The following is a 26445-nucleotide window of genomic DNA, read 5'->3' as shown; positions in this document are numbered from 1 at the left end:
CGTCATAGGAGCAACCGAAGCCTGTGATCGATTGAGCGCATAGTGTGCTGTGAACCAAAAATGTAAAAACTCTTCAGAATATTCGAGCTTGGGAAAGGTTGTTGTACTCACGAATCAACTAGGTTAGAGTATGTCGACGCACATGCCGCATCTGTAATGAGTTTGTATTCGGCTTGTTTCAGATTAACCGCTTGTACAAAAGATTGGGTCATGCCCCATCCAAGTAGAAAGCAGTTGGCGAGATTCGGTGCCGATGGATCAAGCGGAGTGGTAGCTACGGCAATGGGTTGCACATTCGGAACCCCATCGAAGGTGCCATTAATGGTTATAATAGCAACATAGTTCGCATAGTTCGAAGAGTTGAACTGGCTGTGGGGTACAAAGCTTAGTGTTTGAAAAACTGTTCCCTCCTTAGTTTGATAATCACTCCCTGCGCGGATAGTAAACTGGCAAATTAAAAAAATGGAATGACTTTATATCAGATTAACTTTAAAGGGTTTTTCGATTTGTTGTCAATACCTACATTGTAGCCAGCTTTAGCATAATAATAAAGAAAGGCATCAGTGATGACGCGGGTGCTGCTTATTACAGCACCGGCGAAATAGAACTGTGTACCAGAGCTGCTAGTTGCGATCACCGTTACCACGAACGGATAGGCTGTAATTGAAACTACGGATCCTCCGATCATACGACCTGCTCTATGATTATCTGCCGGGGTGGTTCCATTTCCGAAGATCTCATCACTCCCTGGATCGACGGCCTCCTCATCCTGCGCCTTGGTACAATACGCGCAGAATAGGACTGCCAACAAGATCAGCTTCACACTTTGCTTCATCGTCGTCGTTGCTTACTACGGTTCACTACTACTGCAAGACACTATGATGAACGGATGACCGATCGGTCTCGATTTTATATCAAAAAAGAATATCTGGTTTCAGATGCATTGTCTCTTTCGTTCTGTCGCTTTCTTCCTCGCTCTTTAGTGCGAGAATCGTCTGGGTAATGTTATCTCATGTTGAAGAGCGTTAGACACATCTGCCTTTCTTTCGCGAATCCTTGTGGCAGACGTACACCTCTCGGCTGAACAAAGCTCCCCCCCCCCCCCCCCTACTCCACCTCCTGAGGGAACATTCTAGAACATTCGGCGATTGAACAGTTGTGTCAACAGCTCCTACAGCGACAAAAAAGAGTTCAGTATAGGCTACGGTGAAACTGTGGCCCACGCACTACACGGACTGATCAAACAAATCTCGACACGTCGCTGCAGATTTCATTGGATGGGGCAAGCATTTTTTGCGTCGTCAGCAACAGTTTCCGATTCGGTTGGCAACGTGTTCGGTTTCTGTAGTGTAGACGAACGTGATACGAGAAGAGCTGAACCGATATTGTGGTGCCTAAAGTGAGTGAGTATGTATGGACAGGGTGATTCGTCCGTTCCCTTGATTACAGTCAACCCAAATTGATAATATTCAAATACCTAAACGCGTTGCAAACATGTTTTCCCCTTGCGCTTTTGTTCGATTATAGAATGTGACTCACAGGATGATTGAAAGCCATCCCGGTGCTTCAAAGTATGCTATTCAGTAGCACCACGGACAGTCCTAGGACGTGGGACGAAGCCAATTCCTTCAGCTGGAATGAGGTAAGAAAAGGGGAATCCTATCCGAAATTAAGATCAGGCCAATGATCTACTTGATGGCGTAAAAAGGTGCATCAACATTAATAAAAAGCGTTTCTAGTACTCCATATGTGCCAACGGCCGGGGATTGAGGGGTTCATTTTTCCTCGTATTTTGTAGATGATTTTTCTTCAACGAGAGCTGTGAAGACTCAGAAGACCTCTTCGTTTGTGCACAGACCAATTACTTCTAGTCGTCTATCTTACTTTTTCATATCATGGCCATTGGCACAACTGTTCAATCGCCGAATGTTCTAGAATGTTCCCTCAGGAGTTCTGGGTGGTGGGGTAGGGGGAAGGAGCTTTGTTCAGCCGAGAGGTGTACGTCTGCCACAAGGATTCACGAAAGAAAGGCAAATGTGTCTAATGCTCTTCAACATGAGATAACATTACCCAGACGATTCTCACACTAAAGAGCGAGGAAGAAAGCGACAGAACGAAAGAGACAACACATCTGGAACCAGATGTCCTTTTTTGATATAAAACTGAGACCGATCGGCCATCCGTTCATCATAGTGCCTTGCAGTAGTAGTGAACCGTAGTAAGCAACGACGACGATGAAGCAAAGTGTGAAGCTGATCTTGTTGGCAGTTCTATTCTGGCATGCATCGCGATCGCTGGACTACGAAACTTTGAGCGCCCCGATTCGTCGTAAAACCCTGCAAAGCATGCAAAACACACACTCAACTGGCGTGCAACTGGTGGTGAAATGGGTGGTGAAGCGGCAACATACTCGGCGATGTAAGAATAGCAGCACCGCAAGGTTTGAATACTTTGAGAAAAAGAAATATTAAAATCTTCAGTAAGGTTTTATCCGCGGATCCGCGCCTCAGAATGCCGCGTTGACAGAGAGCCCGACAGCCTGTTCTTCCACTACCTTCCGATAGTTCCAATGCGCGTTCAACGTCCTTCAAAGCGTCTGCGGAAAGAAGCATAGTTTCTCGAGTTAAGCAACTTTTGTGAAATCGTGGCTGTTTCGTCCGTATTCCCCTTACTAATCTCCTGGCCAAGCAAACAGTGAACCTGGGCTCGATTGTTCCACGGTGCCGGGCGATGTGGTGCTGTCTCGATGGATTTCCCCAGCATCTCGAGGGCCTCGCTCAGTTTGCCGGCAATTGTTAATGCGATTGCTTCAATCTCCAACCGCTGGGATTCTTTAACGCGAGGATCGTCCACATCATCGGCATCTGCAAACCGGGAAGCGGCAGGACGATGTACGAGGACGAACCGTGAGAAATCCCCTGCTTACACTCACCCTGTGGATCGGTCAGATGTTTCTCTTCGTCCTGTAGCAGATACTCCTCTCCACCGATTTGCGAAGGATTGAATATTGACTCCAGCACTTGTCGATCACGCTCCGAGAGGTCTTCTTTCTTGAGACGATTCATTGTAATCTACGCTTCGACACTTCTGGATAGCAACTGGCCCAGGCTGCCCGGTCGGAATGCTGCGCTTGTTTATGATTAGAACCGGAATGTGATTAGAACCGGAATGTGATTAGATGCAGGAACGGAACAGGTTTTGCCGGCGACGAACCGGCGCAGTAAGATCAAAGCGTTAATTTCATTACTTACGTTACGAGCGAAATTAAAAAGTGTGAGCGAAATTAGATATACAACACGCCTTAATTCACTCTATTTTTATGGAAGGTGCATAAAACGAGACGTTTTCATAAACTTGCATAAACATAGGCGCAACACTAGCGTCTTGTAGGCAGTAAGCTTTCGAAACAGCTTGAACTTTTGCTTGAATTTGCATTATTGCAAGTTGTTTTCTTGTACCATTTTTAAAAATTAAATTGACGGTTTTTAGAGGCATTTTTCTATTTCTTTGTCCAAGCCATAATTATTCCGCCTTTTTTGGGAGGAGTTTGACCGTAAGCTGAACGAAAGCACCAGGCAGTTCCGATTTACAGTCTTTCAATTTTCCCGAACTAATAGACATTGCGAGCAGGTGAAGTTTTTGTGAATATACACATTACAGTTTTCGGATGAACTGGGCGACCATCGCTTTATACAACGTCTCTGCGCAGAAGTAATATCACAAGAAGGCACCGCGTTGCTGTTTCGCTTATCTGCCCGTGTTTATTCAGCTGTTCAACCTCCATCACCATGTGCTATTGAATGTAGCTACAAGGTGCCCTCACTGTGTGTTAGGAGACTTGGGCATCCTTTTTTCTTTAGCACATTTTTCAGGGACACGATACGTAATTTTTCCTGGGCTGCGTAGCTGGGCTGCTCATTACCGGCAGGTTTGCTGACAGGAACGATTGGATGCTGGCCGCTGGTAGCTTTGTAAACTTATTAACCGCTTGATCGTCGATGAGAACGCATGAATCGAATATAAATGTACCATACAAACGGTTGTCACACACCAAAGGACTGCCACCGTCACCGCTGCATCCGAAACCTGTGACCGATTGAGCGCATTGTGTTCTGTGAACCGGAAAATGTAAAAATTCTTCAAAATATTCGAGATTGGCAAAGGTTGTTGTACTCACGAAGCAACTAGGTTTTTGTATGTCGACGCACATGCTGCATCTGTAATGAGTTTGTATTCGGCTTGCTTCAGATTTACCGAGGTCGCATAAGACTCGGTCATACCCCATCCAAGTAAAAAGCAGCTTGGGAGATTCGGTGACGATGGATCAAGCGGAGTGGTAGCTACGGCAATGGGTTGCACATTCGGAACCCCATCGAAGGTGCCATTAATGGTTATAATAGCAACATTGTTGGCATAGTTCGAAGGGTTGAACTGGCTGTGGGTTACAAAGCTTTGAATTTCAAAAACTGTTCCCTCCTTGGTTTGATAATTGCTCCCTGCGCGAATAGTGATCTGGCATATTCAGAAAAATGAAATGAGTTTTTATCAGATCAAGTTTTCAAGGCTTTTCGATTTGTTTTCTATGCCTACCTTGCTCCCTGCTGGAGTATACATAAAGGTGGATGCAGCGGTGAGAACGCGGGTGCTGCTTATTATAACACCGGCGCTATATGATGGTGCACCAGTGCTGTCAGTTAGGATTACCGTTACTACGTACGGATAGGCTGCAATTGAAGCTAAAGATCCTTTGATCATACGACCTGCTCTATGATTGTCTGCCGGGTTGGTTCCATTTCCGAAGATCTCATCACTCCCTGGATCGGCGGCCTCCTCATCCTGCGCCTGGGTACAATATGCGCAGAATAGAACTGCCAACAAGATCAGCTTCACACTTTGCTTCATCGTCGTCGTTGCTTACTACGGTTCGCTACTACTGCAAGGTACTATGATGAACGGATGACCGATCGGTGTTGGTTTTATACCAAAAAAGGACATCTGGTTTCAGATGCGTTGTCTCTTTCGTTCTGTCGCTTTCGTACGAGAATCGTCTCGGTAATGCTGCTCTGCTTCAGTAGGGCATTGCACTCATGGGGCTCGCAACAGCGAATCCTGGAGCCACCGTACACCTGTCAGTTGAACAAACACCTTCGCTCCTCCCACCGAATGGGCCCCTCCAATAGAAACCCCTACTGAAACTGAAGATTCACCAGTAGCGTTTCCAAGTGTTCATCTTAGTAGTGGTAGGAGTTGGTAACGGAGGGCACTCCTGAGGGAACATTCTAGAACATTCGGCGATTGAACAGTTGTGCCAACAGCTCCTACAGCGACAAAAAAGAGTACAGTATAGGCTACGGTGAAACTGTGGCCTACACACTACACGGACTGATCAAACAAATCTCGACACGTGCCGGGTCGCTGCAGGTTTCATTGGGTTGGGCGAGCATTTTTTGCGTCGTCAGCAACAGTTTCCGATTCGGTTGGCAACGTGTTCGATTTCTGTAGTGTAGACGATCGTGGTACGAGAAGAGCTGAACAGATATTGTGGTGCCTAAAGTGAGTGAGGGCCATTCGTCCGTTCCCTGGATTACATTCAACCCAAATTGATAATATTCAATTACCTAAATGTGTTGCAAACGTTCTTTTCGTTGCCTTGTGCTTTTGTTCGTTTTGAGAATGTGACTCACAGGAGGATAGAAAGCTATCTTGGTGCTTCAAGGTATGTTGTTTAATAGCACTAGCAGCAATTCTAGGACGTGGGACGAAGCCAATTCCTTCAGCTGGAATAAGGTAAGAAAAGGAGAATCCTATCCGAAATTAAGATACAGCCAATGATCTCCCTGACGGTTTAAAAATGCATCAACATTAATAAAAGCGTTTCTGGTAGTCCATATGTGCCAACGGCCGGGGATTAGGGCGTTTGGTGGTATGTTTCTGCGTATTTCCGAGATGAGTTTTCTTCAACGAGTGCACGCCTAATATTATTCGATCATGCATGCGGTTGGAGGGCATTACATTCGACTTGATCGATGGTTTGTATGCCGGATTGGATTGTTTATAGCCGAGCTGTAAAATCTCAAACGACTTTTTCCTTTGCGCACAGAACAATTACTTCTAGTCGTCTATCTTACTTTTTCATATCATGGCTATTCATGCATTGCAATCGCTGGACTATCAAACTATGAGCGGCTTGGTTCGTCTTAAAATCCTGCAAAGCATGCAAAACACACACTCAACTGGGGTGCAACTGGTGGTGAAATGTGTTGAAAGCGAGGTCGGTGGTGAATAGTATTTTGTGGTGAAGCGGCAGCATACTCGGCGATGTAAGAATAGCAGCACCGCGAGATTTGAATATTTTGAGAAAAAAAAATTAAAACCTTCAGGAGGGTTTTACGATTTCTTACATACGCCTGCTTTTCTTCGATTCTCCAAAAATTAAAAACGAATATGAAGAAGGAAAAAATGATAATTTCAGTATTATTTTCTCTTTTATCTCTTAAAGTCTTTTATTTCTGTATTTCCTTTCAGCTAAAACCTGATCGTTTCTTCATTCGAAAGAAGAGAGGAAAGCCGTGATACATGGATCAAGCAGTCGGTAAGAACGTGTTCTTTTGGGAGTTGGCTTTAAATTTCATTTGCCCCGCTTCAAACACGAACAGCCACCAAATCGTGTGCTCTCGAGTGTCTAGCAAAACATATGGTGACCTTGAAAGACGCATGATAGGCCTTCGCGCCACATACTTGCCCGGCAAACAAGCACCTCACAGCGCGCAACGTCTGTTGCGAACCTCCGGAACTCCGTTGACAACGCAACTTTAAGCGGTGAACCCGAGGGGATGCGTTGATAATCACCGTCGGGTCCAGCACTCCTCTGTCAGCGATAAGCGGTCTCCAGCGTGTCGCGTTAGCTATGGCCAGATTCCAGATTGCTTATCATGTTCGGTGCGGGAGTACGCACCCCAGACACAGCCCATTCCGGGCATATGTTTTGCATAGAGAGTGCGGCATCGAAGAAAGTATTGGAACATGGAGAAAGAGAGAGAGAGAGAGAGAGAGAGATGCATGGCAATAGAAACACACAACAGAGAGGGAAGAGAGACAGAGAGAGAGAGAGAGCCGATTGAAGCCGATTTCGGAAGACGACGCCACGGAAGCCACGGTCGGCGCCGGTTGGTGCCGGTTCGAATTTCAGTTTATCCCATACAGTCAAGTAAGCTACTGGCCAGGATTGCTTCGATCGGTTGGATCTTCGCACAAGCCAGATCGTACTGCCGTGCCGCGGTTTTGCGCGGCTTCGTGAGTTTCGGGTAGTGCGCGCGGTTTGCGCGTTGTTGTTGATTGTTTTTTGGGGTGAGTAAGAGGTGGTACGTCGCCGGTGATAACGCCGAAAACGCCGCATCACAACACAGACAACGATCGGAATCGCGATCGAAAAGAAAATGTGTGTCGAAAAGCGTTGGCGCGGAAAACCAAAAAGGCAAAAGCCCATCATGCCGCCAGCCGGCGTTAGCAGACGGTATTATGGGGGGTGTCAAAACGCCGCATTGGAATGTCGTGCTGGTGCTGAGGTGGACGTAGAGGTTTGCGACGACGACGACGAGGGCGAGTGTGAGGAGCGAGGAAACCTTTTTCCCAGAATTATCCGAAAATGGCCGCTCTGCCAGAGTGTCGTGCGAAGATTGAACAAGAGTTTGGGAAAAATATATTTTCGTGCTCCGCGTGAGGCGTGGGTTCAGCCGCGGGAGAGGGAGATGCGAACCGATGCCATATGTTTGCCGCTCTTCACTAACACGTGAACGCCATGTGACCGGGTGACCTAGTTTGAGGCGATACCGTGGTCTCGCTACGCGCGGCTACGCGTTCGTACGTTAGATCTTCTCCGGTCCGATGCACTGCAAAGGATGCTTTTTGGCATGCCGCAAGACAAACGATCACCATCTGCACTGCAGTATGTGCAGTATGTGCAGCAGCAGCAGCTCGCGATCACCACGGAAAAGCAGGAAATTTCAAATTTACTTCCCCGTTCCTCCCGGACTTGCTGCGCATGCTGCTGGCGATCATAAGCGATCATTGCAGTGGTGCGCTGTTGTTGTTGTTATAATTACACGCTGGTGGCATGCGCGATCTCAAGACGTTTTTGCCTGCCTTTGTGGTCGGTCTTGTGGTCGGCCAGTTGTGAAACTTTCTCGCTTGCTGTTCGTCCAATTACCACTCCGATCGCTCGGTTGTGTGCACGATCGTTGATTACCCGGGGAAGGTGGAACGGGAGGCGTAATAAGGAAGCGGATCAATCATCCGCTGGCTGCAGATCGTGAGCAAAACAAAGCGGAAACAAATGGCGAACTTCCTTCCTCTTTGTGCGAGAGTCATATCGAGAGTGAAGTCTGTCTACGAAAAACTCACCAAAGTGGACCCCCTTTTCCCCATGCCAATTGTGGTGGTGTAAACAAGCGGATTCGGAAGGTTGTTTCCCCCTATCGTGTTGTGGGCTGGCACAATCATAATACGGTTGATAATGGCTTTATCTGAAACCTGCTTAAGCTCGAGTGTGTTTATGGTGGCTTTCGATAAGCTCTTTGCCGGACAATGCCTTTTCGCGTACGCTCATCACACACACACACGATCGCAAATCTCGTACGCTCATCAACGTTACATTGCGCATAAATCAAAGCATAAGCGTCTGGGGGGGGGGGGGGGGGGGGCCTGGCATCGGTGACGAATCCAGTGCCGTTTGCGTTGAGTTCACCGGACCTTGAGGCGGACCATTTCCGAAAGTTGAACCACGGCTGTCCGCTCCTTTCCCCAAAACCTGGTCGCGTGCCTGAAAACTCCCGCTCGGTGACGGTTTTTGGAGGTTCACGTGCCTAACCGGTTTATCCGGATTTCAGGTTTTTTTTAAACCTTATTGCAGCGAGTGATTACGTTTTGGCCAAATCTGGTGTGTCCACTGTACCCTTGTGGCCCTTGGGAGGTGTGGCACTTCAGGGACTTCTCGACTGGCGCTGGTCACCTTTCCTTTGCCGAGGTGACCGATTTGCAGATCATTAACGCCGGACCGTGTGCTGGTTCGTCGCTTTGTTGCTTCCGACCGATCGGGCTTGTTATGGTGCCAACGCTTGACGTGTGACGGCGGCGTTTAGCGCCACACGACATGCTTTATGAGGTTTACGCCGATCGGTTCAACGCCGCCCTGCGATGGCCGGCTCATGCGGTTTGAGGCGTTAGTGCGAGACGCAGTTTGTCGATATGCCGTGCACACGATGCACGCCCCAGTCGGTGGCAAGAAAGATGCACCTGGCAGCAAGGGTAATGGGCTTTGTGCTGTGTTGTGTGGCCTACGAACTAGTAGCAAACAGCAAGTGATTTATGGGATAGTCCCCAAGTACCAGATAGTCAAAGAACAACAGTTCATTTGCTGGTTACCAGTTTGTTTGTCTCTTGTCTTAGTTGATGTAGAATAGACGTAGTATATGACGTAGACCGTGTGAGTGAGAAAGCCGTAGATGTTTCATGTTCCTAATCTGGCGTGAGTCCAGAATTCATCTGGAATTTGAAATTTGATTCGAATATCAGGATTGGCATTTGGCAATCGTAGATAGAGCTGTCAAGCGCTAGGATCAAGAATGTTCGAAGAAAAGATCGTTTATTCGAGATGTTCCACTGCATCAGGCAAATGATCTCACTTCTCTCTTAATGTGGACCAAATAGTGTCATGATGTATTAGGCCTTTTTCGATCAGAAATGATTCGACATCTTTCTTATCATATTAATGGTATTATCCTGTGCTAAACGAAAACTAGCAGATGCTACTGAAAGCCGTTTTAAAATCGAATAGCTGACTTACCAATACTGATTCTCGCTTAAGAATACAGCACAGAAGCTACTATAACCACTTGGAGCGCTCCGTTACGTCACTGCGCACTCGTCCAGTATAAAATCAATATTGCTTTGCCACTATAAATAGCAAGAAGATTAGCTGCTACTATCTCGCAGGAATGCATCGGATTTGCTTCCCCAGAGGCGGGTACTTCATCGCGCTAAGCCGAATCATCACTCGCAAATAAATCATAAATCTAAAGTCCACTCAGTCAGAGATCAGCACCTGCTTAGTGCAATGAATGACGGCAAACCGTTAGGCCTCAGTTTGCAACGGAATTCTTTGCGTTTGCCAAGAATAGCTACGATTAAGATGTTAATCCGCATAATCATCGCCCATTCAGGTGCCTAGGAGTTGCATACCTTGGCAGGTCTCGAAGGCATTCCTTCGGTACTAAGCACTTGTTGAAGAGCGTGCTGCGTATGAATGAATGATGCGTGTTGCCGCGGTTCCATGACGTTGCTGCTCCGTTGGCCCTTTTTACACGCACTCAGCACTTACGCGCGTGCCGGTAAGCAGCGCCCGATGGCCTTACCCACAGCAGGGCGCACGCAAAGCCGAAGTGACGTCGCCTTGCCATGTGCGAGTGCGAGAGACGAACAAACCACGCGGGTTTTCGGGTGCAAAAGAGGAGGTTCGGTAGAGGAGTTTGTGTGGAGCGTCAAAGGGGTTAGAACAACCCTTTCAGTGGGCTCGTGGGCTTCGGAGCTGATAATGGTTCTCTTCTCCATTCCACACGCACACCGCACCACACCAGCATGGCAGCCGCACACTCTTTCATACCGTCACAAATCAAGCTCTCTTTACCCACTAACGCACACACACACGCACACACATACATACCGATCGTACGAGGCGAGTGATAGTAGCGTTTCGCTTATGTTGTTGTTGTTGTTGTTCGCAGAAAGCAACACACCTTCATCATCGTGGTCGTCGTGGCCATCGTCATCGTTGCGTTGCGTTGCGTTGAGCCGAGATCTGCAGAGTGGTGCGGTGGTTGCGGCATTTCGCAGCGAGACACCGAACGTGCCGGATCCACCACGGGACGGCGCGAGCAGCGAGACTTCAGCAGCGAGCATCAAGTGACCGAGACCGAGAGGGATCGAGACATTCGCGATGGCCATCGATCAGAAGCTGGAGGAGTTGATGGGATTGCTTGGTAAGTGGAGTTCCCCCGGATAGAAGACCCCCTCGTATATGGGGGGGTCGAAAGTGCCGCGAAAGTGTTGAACCCGGTGGATTTGAAAGTTTAATCACGATCGCGATCGAGCGCGCGCGCGCTCCCAGAAGGAGTCAAGAGGTGGTTCAAGAGGAGCGTGCCGTCGGTCGGATTGATGGAATGGAATAGGATCGTGCGAGTGAAGTGAACGGTCCACACCCTGCTCGTTCGGCTGTCGATCAACCGGCGACCGAGTCCAGGCTTTTGTGCAGAGTGTAGTGAACCGCGACGCGACAGCAAAAGCAATTTCCAACAGCCCAGCTCGTTAGCCTCGTCATGGCCACACTCCATTCCGCCAGTCAATGCCAGTGTCATTGTGGGAATGTGCATTTGGGATTCCGCCGAGAGAATGGTGAGGCACGTGGCACGCAGCCAATCGTGACCGTGCCGAGGCGTTCAGTCGAGACCAAATCCAACGGCATCGACACCGGGGGAGCGCGGTGGGTTTTTTTATGGCAAAAAAACCCCCCTCTGGTATCGCTCGATGGAGTAAGGGAACGATATCCATAGCCAACGATACCAAAAGTTAGCGCATTGACGCTGGAACTATGCAAACTTGAAAGTCCGGGACTCCCGCAAGTGACTTGCAACCCGGCGTAAACCTCGTAGCTAGACGTCTCGTAATGCGATTCTACTACAGCATTCCGTACCAAGCTGCCACTATCATTGGTCAGAGTCCGGGCGTCAATAGGGTGATAAGCCTATCAATACCGAGCGCTTCATCAGCCGCTCGTTGTACGTCCGTACCCACTCTAGCTGTTGAAAGCAAAGCAACGAGACCCCTGAGGAGTGTCTCGTGATAAACGTGGCAATACATCATCTGCATCTCCTGATACCCTTATGGGCCAGGGGCGGCCCATTAACGAGTTGTTGGTTTAACATTAGCATAAGGTTGCCCCTTGCTGGTCACCCGATTAGCGCTGCAATTACACCGATGCCAACAAGCCTACGTCGTGCGTATGATATGGTGTATGTGGTTAGCAGAGCGAACGTCACTGGAACCCACACACGACGCTCGATGAACGTGCTCATAACTGGTTCGGTAGATCGGAAGCCCAGCAGCCGCCTCTTTCTTCCACTCTAGAGTCTGCCCGACTGCTATCGACACCGACGCAAACAGGTTCCGCAAGCGAACGAGCAAGCGACCGAGCGAGCAAGCGCCAGACGACGACGTGCCTCGAATGGCAGATCTGATGGCAGCAGGCATACGTTTCAATTAGCTTAAATTTGGCGCCAGTCGTCACCGATCGTCGTCGAAATCGTTTGGCGGCAACATTGTCATCATGTTACCATGCTGCTGCTACTGCTCGGACCTCCAATTGATACTAATTGAGTTTTTACGATGGTGAATTTTGGCGAGCTTCTGGCGTCTTCCTCGTCTGCAGACGATCATGCGAGATGCGGTGATGCGGTGACGTAGCAGCAGCAGCAGCAGCAGCAGCAACAGTTCATGGCGATGCTAACGATGGCCGCAAACCATCGCGTGTTTACCTCGTCGTAAGTGAGATGAGGGGGTGTACGAGATCAGTTAACATTTAAACAGTCATTCAAGGAAAACATACGGACGACTTTGAGTCTCAATGTGTGACTTACGTTTTTCGTTGTGGACTGTTCGTTCGTCCCGGTATGCCAATCTAGTTTCCTACCGATCAGCGGCGGTGCCAACGAACGCCGCAAACACAGTAGGCTGACGAGTGCATGACGTTTATGATGTTTCGATGTCAAATTGGCACAATGAAATCGCTCCCCCCTGTGTTTGTCTACTTTGATCAAATATTGGCCCGAGACCGAGAAGGGCTCGTCAAGGCAACTGCTGTCGTCGTACGACATCTGCACTCGATGCACTCGATTGCCGGCGAATGGCTAATCGATCGATAGCTGCCGTCAGCCAGAAGCTAACGCGACATGGCCGCTCAATTGAGTTTTTGCCTCAATTATCCAATCAGCAAATTGTAATTGAATACTTCACGCAATGGCGTTCGCCTCACCGAACACTGTCAAGAAGCGTGAATCGATCGTGGTAGCCAGGGGGCGCCATCGCGCATGCTGGATCACACACCACGGGATGACCATCTTTGTCGTAATCGGCCGCACTGTAAACAGCGGCGCGGTCGGCGCTTATCATCCTGTAATCGGGAACCCCGGATGTGTTTTTACAACAACAAAAAAGAAAACCGGAGCGGCACACTCTTCGTTTCAAGGTCAGGGAATCAACAGACACACACACAACCATTCGTTCGTATGACCTGCTGGCTGACCGTCCTGTGGGAGATCTCCTATTGATTTCGACTCCTCTAACACCCCTTTTTCCGACATCTTTCTCCTTCCAGGGGACTTTGGTCGGTACCAAGCGTTCCAGTTCGTGCTGCACCTGCTGGCCGCCGTAACGGCCGGTCTGCATATGCTCTCGCTGGTTACGGTGGCCGCCGTGCCCGAGCATCGATGCTACGTGGAAGCCCTGGACTCACCGGCCGCCACTGCCAACGGTACGATCCTGCCAACGATGAGCGCACTGCTCGCCCACATCCCACTGGACAAAAACGGGGAGCTCGACACGTGCCGGATGTTTGACAATGGTACCGAAGTGGCCTGCAGTGCCTACGTCTACAACAACACCTACTACCAATCGTCTCGTGCGATCGAATGGAATCTGGTGTGCGATCGCCGGTGGATGGGGGCGCTCGGTCAGACGATCTACATGCTGGGCGTCTTCACCGGTGCCGTGTGGTTGGGCGGACTGGCGGACAAGATCGGCCGCAAGAAGGTGTTCTGCTGGTCGGCCCTGTTGCAGCTGATCCTCGGTGTGGCCGTTGCCTTTACGCCCGAGTTCATCTCCTTCCTGGTGCTTCGCTATCTGTACGGTATCTTCGGTAGCGCCGGTAGCTACATCACCGGATTCGTGCTGACGATGGAACTGGTTGGACCGAGCAAACGCACACCATGCGGTATCTCGTTCCAGGGTGCGTTCGCTGGTGGCATTATGCTGGTAGCGGCCTGGGGTGCCCTCATCCCGGACCGGATGATCCTGCAGATCGTGTATGGGCTGCATGGGTTGCTGTTGGTCGCCCACTGGTGGATTATGGATGAGTCACCACGCTGGCTGTGGATGCAGGGCCGCAAACGGGAGGCCGTCGATATCGTCGATCGTGCGGTACGCATGAACGGTCGCGGGCTGAACGTGGACAAAGAGTACTATCTGATCGAGGATAAGATGGCGCGTGTTGACGAACCGGGCAGTACGAATGCGGCCGGCCTGGCGGATCTCTTCAAGACGCCCAATCTGCGCAAGATGACGCTGAACGTGTGTTTGTGTTGGTTCGCCAACTCGATCACCTACTACGGGCTGTCGCTGAGTGCGGGCAAGCTGAATGGCAATCCGTTCCTGATCCTCTTCATCATGGGACTGGTGGAGTTCCCGAGCTACATCTCAATTAGCTATCTGCTCGATAGGCTCGGCCGTCGATCGATCACCAGCTCGCTGATGATCGTCGGTGGTATCTGTTGCATTGTGGCGGCGTATCTAACGCGCGGCAGCACCGAATCGACCTCGATCGTCATGTTTGGTAAGCTGTTCATCGCCGGTTCGTTCGCCGTCATCTACAACTATTCGGCCGAGCTGTTCCCGACCGTGGTGCGTAACTCGGCCATGGGCCTTGGATCGATGTGTGCCCGTTTGGCGGGCGCTATGACACCGATGATTACGCTGCTCGATTCGTTCGATCCGAAGATACCGGCTGTTATCTTCGGTGTTATCTCGCTGGTGTCCGGTACTTGGGTACTGTTCCTGCCCGAAACCATGGGTAAGGCCATGCCGCAGAGTCTTCAGGATGGTGAAAACTTTGGACGTGGTGATACGGCCTTCTCGAGCTGCCTGGGACGCAACAAGACGCACACTGAGGATTTCCCACCACCGCAGCAGATGGTGCCGATGGGCAAGTCCGATGCCAGCGATCGGTAGGACAAGGTCACGGTCGCGGTCGCAGTCGCGGCGCCATCAACTCAAAACACAGACACGCCGGTGTTCGATTAGAGTAGTGTAAGCCAATTCCTGCACCCTTGCTGGGTGGTGGTGTCTGACGGAGGACACTTTAAATACATTTGTTTGTGATCCATCACACTTCGTACAAGCGAAGGGAACCGACCGAGTGTGTGTGTTGTTATGCACGCAAAGAAACTCTGATAGCTGGAATCGGATGCCGGTATGGTGTAAGGTGAGGTATTCTAGCATTGCATGATGATTAAAAGAAGCTGCCAAGAGCCTCTGCCCTTTTAGATTATTGGTGCTGTTCTTAAATCTGTTACCTCCACGACTGAACTCACTTGCCAAGAGTGTAGTAGAAGAATTTTTATGCTGGAATTGCCCCAAAATGTCCAACTATCGAGCTGCGTCGAGAATCTTTTTCTTTTGTCTGTCGATCTTTTTTATCGAACAGTTGATCTTCGCGGTCACGGATTCAGACGATAGTAGTTTTTGTCAGAGTGAGATTTTATTTGAATTTAAATTGTCAAAGCTCAAAAGACAGTGATAGATCGGTAATTTGGTGCAAGGTGCTCGTTGTCCCTCCAGCATGTAGAAAATTCTAATAAACAAGTGCGTAACTGGTAGCAGTAGAACAACGCATAGAATAGTCCATGGTATCGTGGTTCCATCGTGATTGGCTTCCTTCTAACTGTTCTCTATTATTTGGTATTTTCCAGCATCATAATCATGGAGTAGATCATTTTGTGAACCTAATGTACATAAAGTAAGGTGAGCCCAATAACTCAAAAGATGATATAATATCTTACCTGCACATAAGTATTTATGTTCAGCGGGGTCGTTACCACCATCAATAGCTTCGGACTCTGCGTTACCGCCAGCACCAGGTTCATATACTTCATTTCGCTGCAGGACAGTTTGTCCCACTTGATAGCTCCAACCGTTTCAATCAATGTATCGGTCTGTAAAGAGGCTGAATCAGTTATCACAAAACAGCAAATACAGTCGATAGGTTCATTACCTTCATTTCAAAGGTGGTTCCCAGAAAACAAATGTAGAAAAGTTGTATTGATGCAAGAATAGAAACAATGATGCCAAGGTACCATCTTAGCTGGAACACGATCAGAAATGCCGATGAAGTTCGACACTAATTGGTGCTACACTGTAACTTGAAACTCACCAAAACAACTCCCATGACCGAAATGATCACGGTTAGAACAGTGAACCCGATGGCACCAACGTGGTACAGATAAAGAAAGTGCATCAGCTCCGTCAGGTAATCGCGATGGAACTGATGCAACTTAATTATCTTCACTATTTTCGCTCGGTTTGCTGCAGAAGCAGCTCCTGTAGTCAGCTGATCGTTTAGTTCCTCGATATGCGTCATCATGCAATCTAGCTGTCCGGCGGCAGTAAGCAGATTGTAGATAATGGCCACGTCAGAGCCTGCCGACATGACGTAGTAATAGTAAGCGGCTGTGGATTGAATCACGTAATTGCAGATGTAACCCATCCACTCGTCTGGATTTAGCAGCGGTAAGATGAAGCCGAAAGGTAAGATTCTTTCTGGTAGAAAAAATGATGCTATTCCCGGCAAAACCAATGCTGCCGCTACCAGTATGAGGTACACATAAATAGTACCCTTGACGATGATGTAGATAAGACTCAGGTTCTTACAAATCGCACCCTTCACACGATCACTTTCGCCTAATATGGAGGTATAGTGCTTATAGTTGGTTTCGTTCAGCGCGATGACTCGATTCCGGAGGACGGTGAAAAAAATATCTTCACAATTCCCTAAGCATAAAGCATTTCGCTGTTACACTCACTCTTCAGCATACAAACAGGTATCCTTACCTGGCAACCGAAACCGAAAGTTGAGATGCAAAATATAAGCTTCGTAATGTCGTTGCGATACAGATAGGCGGTGTAAAAGATGCACGTGAGGTATGTCATCAATATCGAAAGACCAAACATGAACATGAAGTTCCACAAGCTAAAGTCGCGCTGAACGACGGAAATCCCAATCAAACGGAGAAAGTTATCCATCATATCAGTAATCACTGTGCAGCCCGTTTGTGGATTATTCGTGACAAAGTAGAAAAATTTGAACTTGTGCAGCTTTCGGATGTATTCCATATTCTTTGCTTGTTGTTCACTTTGAAATTTGCTGAAGCTTTGGTTCTGATTGTACAACTGAGAGATACCCCAGGATAGGGATGCTTTTTATAGCCGCTGCTCAAGGCTACAGGTAGCTCAAGATGCAGTGAATTATTTAGGTTGGCCTCCTTAGTGGGAATCAGCGAATATGCCACCTGTGGCTCATGGGAACATTCTCTTTGATCGAAAGGCAGTGCAACAGTTGGCTGCTCATCGATTTATGTGGGTAAAATTGTGATGCTCACGTTTTGTGTGATCCCTTTGGAATATCCGATATGGGGCTTGAGCGCAATAATATTTAATTTAGAAAATCCGAAGTTATTAGATAACAACATGGTTTAGTAAATTATTTGCTCTACCTTGGGTCTTGATTTTTTTTCAGATGACGGATGCAACGGACTGTGACAAACAAATTATACTATTTTTAATTACAAAATTTTAATTTTTTAATTTTAGTAAAATGTTAATTGGAATCTCTTATAGCCAGTTCGATTTTCAATGAGTATCAAACTAGCATAATAGATTTAGTTGCTATTGATAAGCAATGCATGTTGATCAGTAATCAAATGGGTCCTTTCATTTCAATAAAACACAAATCAACTATAAATCAAGGTATACTATGAGATTTTACTAACCCCACTATCGATTATTGACTATTATCTCATACACATTCTCAAAGGAAAAGAAAAAGACTGTAATCATAAATTGATTCTAAAATCGTTACTGTGTCTTTATTGTTATAAATGATGTTACACTGTTGATAGTAAGCTTAGTTTGGTGATGGTGTATTCAGAGCTTTAGTTTGAAGTTCGTAAACATCATTGCATTGGTTTGCAATGTGCATTCTATCAGATGCAAATACAAAATGTATAAAAAACAACCCGACACGATCGTTTGGCTTGTGCATATATATGGTATATGGTGAACCCTCGCAGCATAAAAATCATTCTTAATGTAGCCGGTATGATAGTGAGCATCTTAGCTACTTAGTATTTTGAAGCATCATAATCATGGAGTATATCATCTTATGTACCTATAAAGGAACACAATATATGCTCATAAAACCGATTTCTCATAATGTTACGCATTGATGAACTACCTGTACGTAAGTACTAATATTCAGAGGAGTCGTTACCACCATCAATAGCTTTGGCTTCTGCGATAGCGCCAGCACCAGGTTCATGTGCTTCATTCCAGAGCAGGACAGTTTGTCCCATTTGATAGCTCCAACCGTTTCAATCAACGTGTCGGTCTGTAATGATACTGAGCTAGTGAACACGAACAATGCAAATATGACCGATACCTTCATTACCTTCATTTCAAAGCTGGTTCCCAGAAAGCAGATATAGAAGAGTTGTATTGAAGCTAATACAGAAATTATGATGCCAAGGTACCATTGCAGCTGTAAAATAATGTGTATCAACATGATGAAACACAAACATTAACATTCGAGAGACCACTTACCAAAACAATTCCCATTACCGAGATCATAACGGTTAGAACGGTGAACCCGATAGCACCGACGTGGTACAGATAAAGAAAGTGCATCAGCTCCGTCAGGTAATCGCGATGGAACTGATGCAGTTTAATGATCTTCACTATCTTCTGACGTATGGTTGTAGATTCAACTCCTTCAGTCAGCTGATCGTTCAACTCTTCTATGAGCATCATCATGCAGTCTAGCTGTCCGGAGGCAGTAAGTAGATTATAAATGATACCAATGTCTGATCCCGCCGATATTCCGTAGTAATAGTAAGCAGCAATAGATTGGACTATATAATTGCAGATATAGCCCGTCCAGCTATCTGGGTTTAGAATTGGTATGATAAAGCCAAAAGGAAGGAGTGTATCTGTTATGAATAATGACGCGAATCCTGGTAGAAAAACTGCTGCTAGCACGAAGAAAAAGTACACGTAAATTGTTCCCTTGATGATGATGTAGATGAGACTCAGGTTTTTGCAAATCACACCCTGCACACGACCACTTTCATGCATTGTAAAGATATAGTGCTTCGAGCTGGAATCGTTCAACGCAATCACTCTTTTGCGGATAATGGTGAAGAAGAATATCTTCACCATTGCCTACGAGTTGAGTTAGTTTATAAGTTAGCTTCGTTATGTTCCTTCAAATAGAGGCTATTTCTTACCTGACAACCGAATCCGAAGGTTGAGACGCAGAATAGGAGATTCGTAATATCGTGGCGATAGAGATAGCAAGAGTAAAAAATGCACGTTAGGTAAATTCCTAACATTGTGATACCAAACACGAACATGAAGTTCAAAAAATTCCATTCACGCTGGAATATGGAGACTCCAATTAATCGCCGAAGAAAGGTCTCAATTACGTCAATGATCACTTTACTGCCCGATTCCGGATCCTTAGGCACAAAATGGAACGGTTTGTACTTGTGCAGCTTTCGGATGTATTCCATTTCTCAGCGAGTTCCTAAAACCGTCACTTTGAGGTGAGGCTAGCTGAAGATTTGGTTCTGATTGTCCAACTGAGAGCTACACCAGTGCTGGAATGCATTTTTATTGCCGTTGGTCAAGGCTACAGGTAGCCCATGCTGCAGTGAATTATTTAGGTTGGCCTCCTTAGTGGGAATCAGCGAATATGCCACCTGTGGCTCATGGGAACATTCTCTTTGATCGAAAGGCAGTGCAACAGTTGGCTGCTCATCGATTTCGGATCGAAGAACTGTGAAGCTTACGCACCGTGTGATCCGTTTGCAATTTTAATCAACTAGTTGCCTGTTGCATTCGCCATCTTGCGTTAACGTTAGCCTGGAGCAATAATAGCATAAGTATTCTTAAAGATCTGTATCTTTTAATATAACACAAAACACATCTTCTTTCATGCACATTTTCTTTAACATGATTCAGTTCTCATCAGAAAACCCAATCCAGTTATGACCATCAGGAAAGCAGCAATAATCATATGTTCTGAATGCGGGCATTCCTAGCCGTTATCACATGGGACGGCACATTACCATAAAAGCATTATCGATTTGCACTAACATTTGATGAAGCAGAAAGGTCCAAACACTGTCCTGGGAGATCATTATGTATGTTTTGCACTGCGGATGCCAACACCGTGAAACGGACGTTAGGACGATACCCGGGTTAGACTCTGCATCGAAGGAGCGGTCAACTGCATCTCCTGGGCTGAAACATATTTTTATGGTCTGTCATTCCGAGCCAAACAACAGATAAAATGGCTTTTACTCATGGCCCTTAAATGCGGTGATCTACTGTATCGAGGCAAGGTTTTCTTTGGATCCAAAAACTCATTTTATGAGATTTCAAGCAGGTTATTCGGGGTTAAGGGATGCCATTAACAACAGAATCGTTGGATCAGGTTGTTTGTTGCTTTGTATGATCCAGAATGACGTCGATGTTCACTCTCGAAAATCATTTCCATCGCTTTATTGTACTGAAGACTTTTATACGTTTTGTCAATATTCATTAAAATTAGCCATCAGCAATGAATGGGATGAAATGAAACAAAATATTAACTAACGACTGCTCCGCTCTTCTGAGCAAAAAATGGTCTGAAATTTAAAGATTTTCTTAAATGTAGTTTTACTTAAAACATTTCTCTTGTGTATCTTCTATCGTTTTTTATTGATAACACTCAGATTGATACAAACCGACATGTACGTCAAAAGGATTATAACTTTAGTTGCAAACAAGATAAACTGTTTAATTGATTAAGCTTTGATTCCGTTCCGGAGCATCCTTCATGTTTCTCAGCATCCCTTAATCATCATTCCTTAATCCTTGGTGTTTCTCAGCATCATTACCATCGAGTAAATCATCTTGTGAATCTGTACGAAACGAATCGCAAAGATAAGGAAACCATATTTCCCTCAAGTGTGAAGGATAGCTACCTGAACGAATGCACTTATGTTTAAGGGTGTTGTGGCCACTACCAGCACCTTCGGTTTCTGTGCCATGGCCAGCACCAGCTTCATGTACTTCATATCAGCAACGGACAGCTTGCTCCAATTTACGGCACCAACCTTATCCGTTAGATCGTCGGTCTATAACGAGTGGAACCAGTCAATACGATGACCTAGCATCTAGCGGTTCACCTTTCTATACCACCTTAATGTCCAAGCTGGTACCGAGAAAACAAATATAAAACAATTGTGAAGAGCCAAGGAACACCATTGCGACACCAGGATACCAGTCAAGCTGCCAAGGAAATGAAACAATAAAGAATAGAGCGTAGCTCGCGAAAATCGCAGTATAGCTGCTTACCAGTACGAGCCCCATGACCGAGATGATCATTGCCAACACCGAGCAACCGACGGCAATCAAATGGTAAAGATTCAGAAAGTCCACCAAACGCTGCAGATACTCTCGATGCTGCTGGTGCAGCTGTACGATTTGTACAATTTTGCGACGAATGATGGCCGGTGGCTTACCGAGCTCCAGCTCTTCATTTAACTCGTCGATTAGCCCAATCAGCATGTCGAGCTGACCACAGGCGGTCAACAGATTGTAGATTGTCGTAATATCCGAACCAACCGTAAGCATCCAGTAGTACGCCGATATGATCAGCTGAAACACAAAGTTCCAGATGTAACCGAACGATGTATCCGGATCGACGAAGGGAAAAAAGAAACCAAACGGCAGGATAAGCTCGCTAACGGAGAACGACGAGATGGTCGGTGTGATGAGGGTCATAAGTTCCAGCACAAGGTACGCGAGACCCGCAACACGTGACACGAGATAGATGAGGCTCAGGTTATCGCACAAAACACGTTTGATACCATCGCTCTGGCTCATCATCGTACCGTAGTACTGCGAGTTGATCTCATTCAGGGCAATCACTTCACGCCGTGTTATGATGAAGCTGTACAGCTTCATCACAGCCTGGTAAAGAAGAGGTTAAACTCTGTAGAACTATAAACGGATACCGTCACCTGCTACCTTCTCACCTGAGATGCAAACCCACACGTAGTCAGACAGTGGATGACCTTCGTTATATCATCGCGAAATCGGTAGATCGTGATAAAAACACTGAAACCGTAGATGTCAAAGCTACCGATACCAAAGATAAACGATGGATTAATGAAACTGTGATCAGGATTGAAGAACGATATTCCCATCATGCGGTTAAAGTGGTCGATCCTTCTGGTGATCTCCACACAACCATCGTACGGATTCGGCGGGGTGTAGCTGAAGAAGCGATATTTTTTCAATTTTCTCAAAAATTCCATCTCCTCCCGAGCTCGAAGTAGATATGCTTAAAATCCGCAGAGCAAACACACTGTCTAGGACCGGTACGATTCCAGCCTAATTTATACCCTTCCACACCGGGGGCTGATGTTCCCGTAGCTGTCAAGTTTGATGTCTTAATTGCAACACCTTCATTTTCGAGCAGATGTAAATACTCCCAGTGCATCGTGTAGTGTCTTGAAGCTCCCTTCAAGCTGCAAAGCACTCTAAATCCCAATGCCCTTGGACACCAAAGGGTGTCTTTGGCAATTAACAGCACAACTGGCTTTCCCCATACAGGACGCAATGCAATCCATCTCGCACAACAAAGGATTGCATAAATATTTGAAGAAACATCCGATCGACCAGGTGTATGATGGCTTCATTTAATCGATTTCGGTCAGAATTTTGCACTAACCAAGACCTTGAGAATCCATCGACATTGATTGCCCGAATCCCCAACAAAGCATCGCTACGCTAAAGAGGACATGGTGCTTAGGAGGCTTACCTGAACAGCGTATAACCTTCTGAAAAAGGTTTGTAGGCTGATCTTACGATTAGCACCCAAAAGTAACCCCGAAACTGTCATCAGATTTTATGTTTTTCCCCTCGCGAAATCCCGTCGTCCTAATCGGCAGATGTTTCCTGTTGGAGCAAACAGTTCCATTTTTGAAACTTTTAATTCCCGTTTGGGGATTCCCGATATCGCATGCCCTAAGATCGAATGTGCACGATAGCGGAGTGGCAGAGATGTGGAAATGTGTTTCGCTTGCACGCATCGCCGGATGCTAAGGGTTAGGCCAGATGCCATCGTTTCGCTGCGAGAACGCGAGAGCAACCTAATATCTTCCGGGCAACAACAAAAAAAAATCGATGGCCAAGGCCACGAAACTAATCTTTGAAACCTCCGCAGGGTACACCGATTGGCACGCACGGCACGTTCACATTTTAACGGTTTGGGGGATTTGTAAAGGTTCTCCGTGAGGTGATGTCAGATGAACGAAGTCTTCGATATTTCAATTGAGAAAGATGATCGGACTTTAAGGCTGAAAGCTTAAAGAGTTGTCTTCACTTTATCAGTTTTGTTGCGACTTTGCTTCCACCGTCTTCACTCACAAAGCGCTACATTATTGCTCGAAATTACGTCGCACGCAACATTGTCACGTTGGGCGTATGTTGGGCTAGCATTTGGCACAAGCAGCTCTGCCACCACCAGTTTGTAGCATGGTCGATGGCTTTTTAAGTGCAAACTCAAACCACAAACCGTTTCCTTGGAGTGCAGATTCGTAAACCCGAGAACACGAACCTCTCCGGGGCACCGCCGGCCCCGACTGCAGTCATAAAGAATCATGGTAACCGAGTTTCGAGGGTTGGATTAGTGTAAATCTCGGTCGATTTAAATGTAATCAGTGTCCGCTATCACTCGGGCATGGTTCCGGCGCCCTTGCCGCGTGAACGATGCTGCCATCATTGTCGCATAGACGAACCGATGTTGGGTTGCAAGATGATGGAAACATCAAGTGGTAGTGGTTCATAAAATTTTACTACCCAACCAAACCAACGTTAATTGGGAGAAAACTCAAGGCCAAAGCCGTCATTAACGACGACCCTTTTTATCCTGGCGCGCTGCCGGATAATGACTGCTGCTTTCGTTCGCCAAATGACACATCGTGGTCTCGGATTGGTTGGAGCAGATCCTTTCGAAACATTTTATCGCGATGACTTTGTGTAGGAAGTCGGTTTCGTTGGATCTGATAAGGATTCCGAAATATCCTCGAGAAGCGAACGAACTGGCCAGAAAAGTGATTTCAAACTATTACAATGTACAACACGTGCGCTCTTGCGTTTGGCATTAACATGCGGTCAACTGCATTAATGATGACGAGCAACAGGTGCCGCGTTCGCGTTCCGCCGTGATTTTAATGCAAAAACACGCATGTTCAGCGGTCCATGTGCTGTTTGCTTTGCATAATTGGGAATGGAAATTGATGCTGATCGCGGGCCGCTGGTTGGTGGTGCTAGCAATTAGTGGCCAACCGCTTCGCTCTCTCGCACTCGCCGTGAACGACGTCAGAAAAGAGATTCAGGAATTGTTGGTCCAACTTTTTCGAATTCCAGCACGGATAGCATAACTGGCAGAAAGCAAAGGACTCCGTGAAACGAATGAAATCGGGCACCAATTCGTTTGGTTTTTTTTTGCAAAGTACGTCCAACAACAAACCCAAACATCACGTCGGGCAACAGCACGATGACCTGCACCATAGCGAAAAGGTCACTGGCCCTTTGTGCACCGCATTTTATGCCACCTTCACCGAGTTCGATGTCATGCTGGCTGGCTGGCCCGAGAAGCTGGCCCCATATTACCGTGACCCGTATAAACCAGCTCGGTTCGAGCACGAGCGTAAAAAGCGCTTCTCTGTACTGCACGCTGCGGGAAGCGTGGTTGAAAAACAAAATTATCATTTCCCGTCGGCAAACCCCGCAACCTGGTGCAACCAGGATGGTGCAGTGTGTTGTGTCCCGTTTGCATTCGTTTACATTCATCGCTTAAATCACTGAGTCTCTCACCCCCTCACCGGTCGGTCTCGGATCGTGATAAGCGGTCATAAATCAGAAGGATACATTTCCCGCGGCCCCCCCCGGGCTACGATGGGTGAAAATGGAAAGCCTTCCAGGCTGTAATAAAGTGAACCGTGGGCGGTGGTGGGTGCTGCTAGCCCTTACATACATCAGGGTGCATCCTGGTGTGGTAGCAGCACGTAACGATGTTTCTAGGTTCGCTTGCTGCAGCACACTTTAAATTGTTTGGATTTAATATGATGCGAAACAGAAAAAAAAAACAAGTAGATGTCATCTATCATGCTGTCATCGATCATCATCAGCAGTCGGTCGGTTGGTCCTTCGAAACAAGCAAAAGGACCACACCGTAAACTGATGCTCCTGGTTTTGCCGGGACCTGAGTGCAAAACTAGTGAATGTTTATGACTTTCATTCTTTCTTTTTTTGCTCTGGAATGCGACCGAGATCTAGTTAGTGTTTGGGGGGTTTTTTGGGATAAAGTTCGGTACTTTTGACCTCCGGCATACACCGTTCCGACAGAGACATGTGTGCCCCTTATGTGTGCTTAGCGAAGTGCATTTTCTTGTAACTTCATCAGAACGAATGTGATGAACTGCAGTGGCACAAGACTCCCCTTGGTCGAAGTCAAGGAGAATGATGCACAACCTAGCATGTAAATTACGCAAGAAACTATTCCAGCAATGCTGCACATTTGCGAGCATGCCGGCGGCACTTAACCGCTGTTTAACATCTAATGCCAAACATGCTCCGAACGAACGGCTAACGAAAGGCATCTCGGAATCTTGGAGTGCGCTAGGGGGAAGGGAAAATGTTGCGCCATTATTACATCGAGCGAAAGTTTCGTCATTTCTAGGCTGAGGATCGCTGAAGCCTCTCCTCTTCGGCTAACTTATTATTTGATGAATGGCCACTATCATTATCATCGTCATCATCATCATCCTCATCGTCGTCAGATTGGTGTGCTGGTTCGTGCGCCATCAGCGGCCATGAACGTTGTCGTTGGCCATGAATATGTATTGCCCGTTAACGCGACCCATCCTAGCACTAGCGACCGGTTGACCAGCTATTCGGTGACTAGCGCCTGACACGCTCGACGACTGACCGAAACCCGGCCCCGTGACCCCTTCGCCCCTGGGTCCCTTCGGTGTGAGCATGAAATTATAATGTACCAAAAATTCATTGGAGCCGGAATTGGATCATGTTGCAACATTTTTGTTGGATGCCAAACGCAGACCACTCATACCACGCCGGTGTCCCTAGTAATGAAGATGCATATTTAAAACACGAACCCTTTTCGCGCGACGCTCCTTAAACCGGCTGCACGACATCAAGAGGAGCACGAGTGGTGCAGCAAATTGAGACGAATTGCGTCTATAATTCATGCAGACCGTCGCAAGCTGAGCTGCA

The 26445-nt window shown here is 47.1% G+C and overlaps 5 protein-coding genes across 8 annotated transcripts in view; 1 reads left to right on the top strand and 4 right to left on the bottom strand.

Annotated features, from left to right (window-relative positions):
- The window catches only part of LOC125956807 (trypsin delta-like), a 1267-nt gene extending 308 nt beyond the window's left edge, over positions 1-959 (bottom strand). The window contains exons 1-3 of the mRNA XM_049689017.1: positions 524-959; positions 112-446; positions 1-47 (exon numbers count right to left, since the gene is read on the bottom strand). The exon at positions 1-47 is cut by the window's left edge and continues 308 nt beyond it. Coding sequence (XP_049544974.1) covers positions 1-47; positions 112-446; positions 524-835 — 694 coding nt within the window. The 5' untranslated portion in view covers positions 836-959. The remainder of the gene's footprint in view (positions 48-111; positions 447-523) is intronic.
- Positions 1-3133, bottom strand: part of LOC125953817 (tetratricopeptide repeat protein 36 homolog) — a 5141-nt gene extending 2008 nt beyond the window's left edge. Inside the window, exons 1-5 of one of the 4 annotated variants that reach the window (XM_049683604.1) lie at positions 2933-3133; positions 2673-2864; positions 2555-2596; positions 2411-2449; positions 1142-2336 (exon numbers count right to left, since the gene is read on the bottom strand). In XM_049683604.1, coding sequence (XP_049539561.1) covers positions 2188-2336; positions 2411-2449; positions 2555-2596; positions 2673-2864; positions 2933-3065 — 555 coding nt within the window. In that variant the 5' untranslated portion in view covers positions 3066-3133 and the 3' untranslated portion in view covers positions 1142-2187. Of the gene's footprint in view, positions 1-1141; positions 2597-2672; positions 2865-2932 lie in introns of those variants that run through there. The other 3 variants (XM_049683605.1, XM_049683603.1, XM_049683602.1) reach the window with 3 other exon arrangements.
- A 609-nt stretch (positions 3134-3742) lies between these two features.
- Positions 3743-4980, bottom strand: LOC125957630 (trypsin delta-like). Its single transcript, XM_049690474.1, has 3 exons — positions 4591-4980; positions 4178-4512; positions 3743-4112 (listed from the first exon to the last, which is right to left on the bottom strand). Exons 1-3 carry the CDS (start codon positions 4900-4902, stop codon positions 3869-3871), a joined length of 891 nt encoding a protein of 296 aa, XP_049546431.1. The 5' UTR covers positions 4903-4980; the 3' UTR covers positions 3743-3868.
- Positions 4981-7205: 2225 nt separating this feature from the next.
- LOC125957784 (organic cation transporter protein) lies at positions 7206-15230 on the top strand. Its single transcript, XM_049690698.1, has 3 exons — positions 7206-7347; positions 10779-11033; positions 13424-15230. The coding sequence occupies exons 2-3, from the start codon at positions 10991-10993 to the stop codon at positions 15049-15051; spliced, it is 1671 nt and encodes a 556-aa protein (XP_049546655.1). The 5' UTR covers positions 7206-7347; positions 10779-10990; the 3' UTR covers positions 15052-15230.
- A 2984-nt stretch (positions 15231-18214) lies between these two features.
- LOC125958113 (uncharacterized) lies at positions 18215-19664 on the bottom strand. The gene is made up of 4 exons (XM_049691238.1): positions 19380-19664; positions 18703-19314; positions 18332-18484; positions 18215-18265 (listed from the first exon to the last, which is right to left on the bottom strand). Exons 1-4 carry the CDS (start codon positions 19662-19664, stop codon positions 18215-18217), a joined length of 1101 nt encoding a protein of 366 aa, XP_049547195.1.
- Positions 19665-26445: the final 6781 nt, after the last annotated feature.

The sequence above is a fragment of the Anopheles darlingi genome, chromosome 3 (assembly GCF_943734745.1).
Source record: "Anopheles darlingi chromosome 3, idAnoDarlMG_H_01, whole genome shotgun sequence".
In the NCBI taxonomy this organism is placed as follows: domain Eukaryota; kingdom Metazoa; phylum Arthropoda; class Insecta; order Diptera; family Culicidae; genus Anopheles; species Anopheles darlingi.
This window is presented reverse-complemented; position numbering and strand designations above follow the sequence as displayed.

Coding starts and splice junctions, on each gene's coding strand:
- LOC125957784 (XM_049690698.1), top strand. CDS start 10,991: ATGGCCATCGATCAGAAGCTGGAGGAGTTGATGGGATTGCTTG. Junction 11,034..13,423: donor GGAGTTGATGGGATTGCTTG/GTAAGTGGAGTT, acceptor TTCTCCTTCCAG/GGGACTTTGGTCGGTACCAA.
- LOC125957630 (XM_049690474.1), bottom strand. CDS start 4,902: ATGAAGCAAAGTGTGAAGCTGATCTTGTTGGCAGTTCTATTCTGCGCA. Junction 4,513..4,590: donor ATACTCCAGCAGGGAGCAAG/GTAGGCATAGAA, acceptor TGAATATGCCAG/ATCACTATTCGCGCAGGGAG. Junction 4,113..4,177: donor TACAAAAACCTAGTTGCTTC/GTGAGTACAACA, acceptor TCCGGTTCACAG/AACACAATGCGCTCAATCGG.
- LOC125958113 (XM_049691238.1), bottom strand. CDS start 19,664: ATGGAATACATCCGAAAGCTGCACAAGTACAAACCGTTCCATTTTGTG. Junction 18,485..18,702: donor TGATCTCGGTAATGGGAATT/GTTTTGGTAAGT, acceptor GTATCATTACAG/ACCGACACGTTGATTGAAAC. Junction 18,266..18,331: donor ATATTAGTACTTACGTACAG/GTAGTTCATCAA, acceptor GTTCCTTTATAG/GTACATAAGATGATATACTC.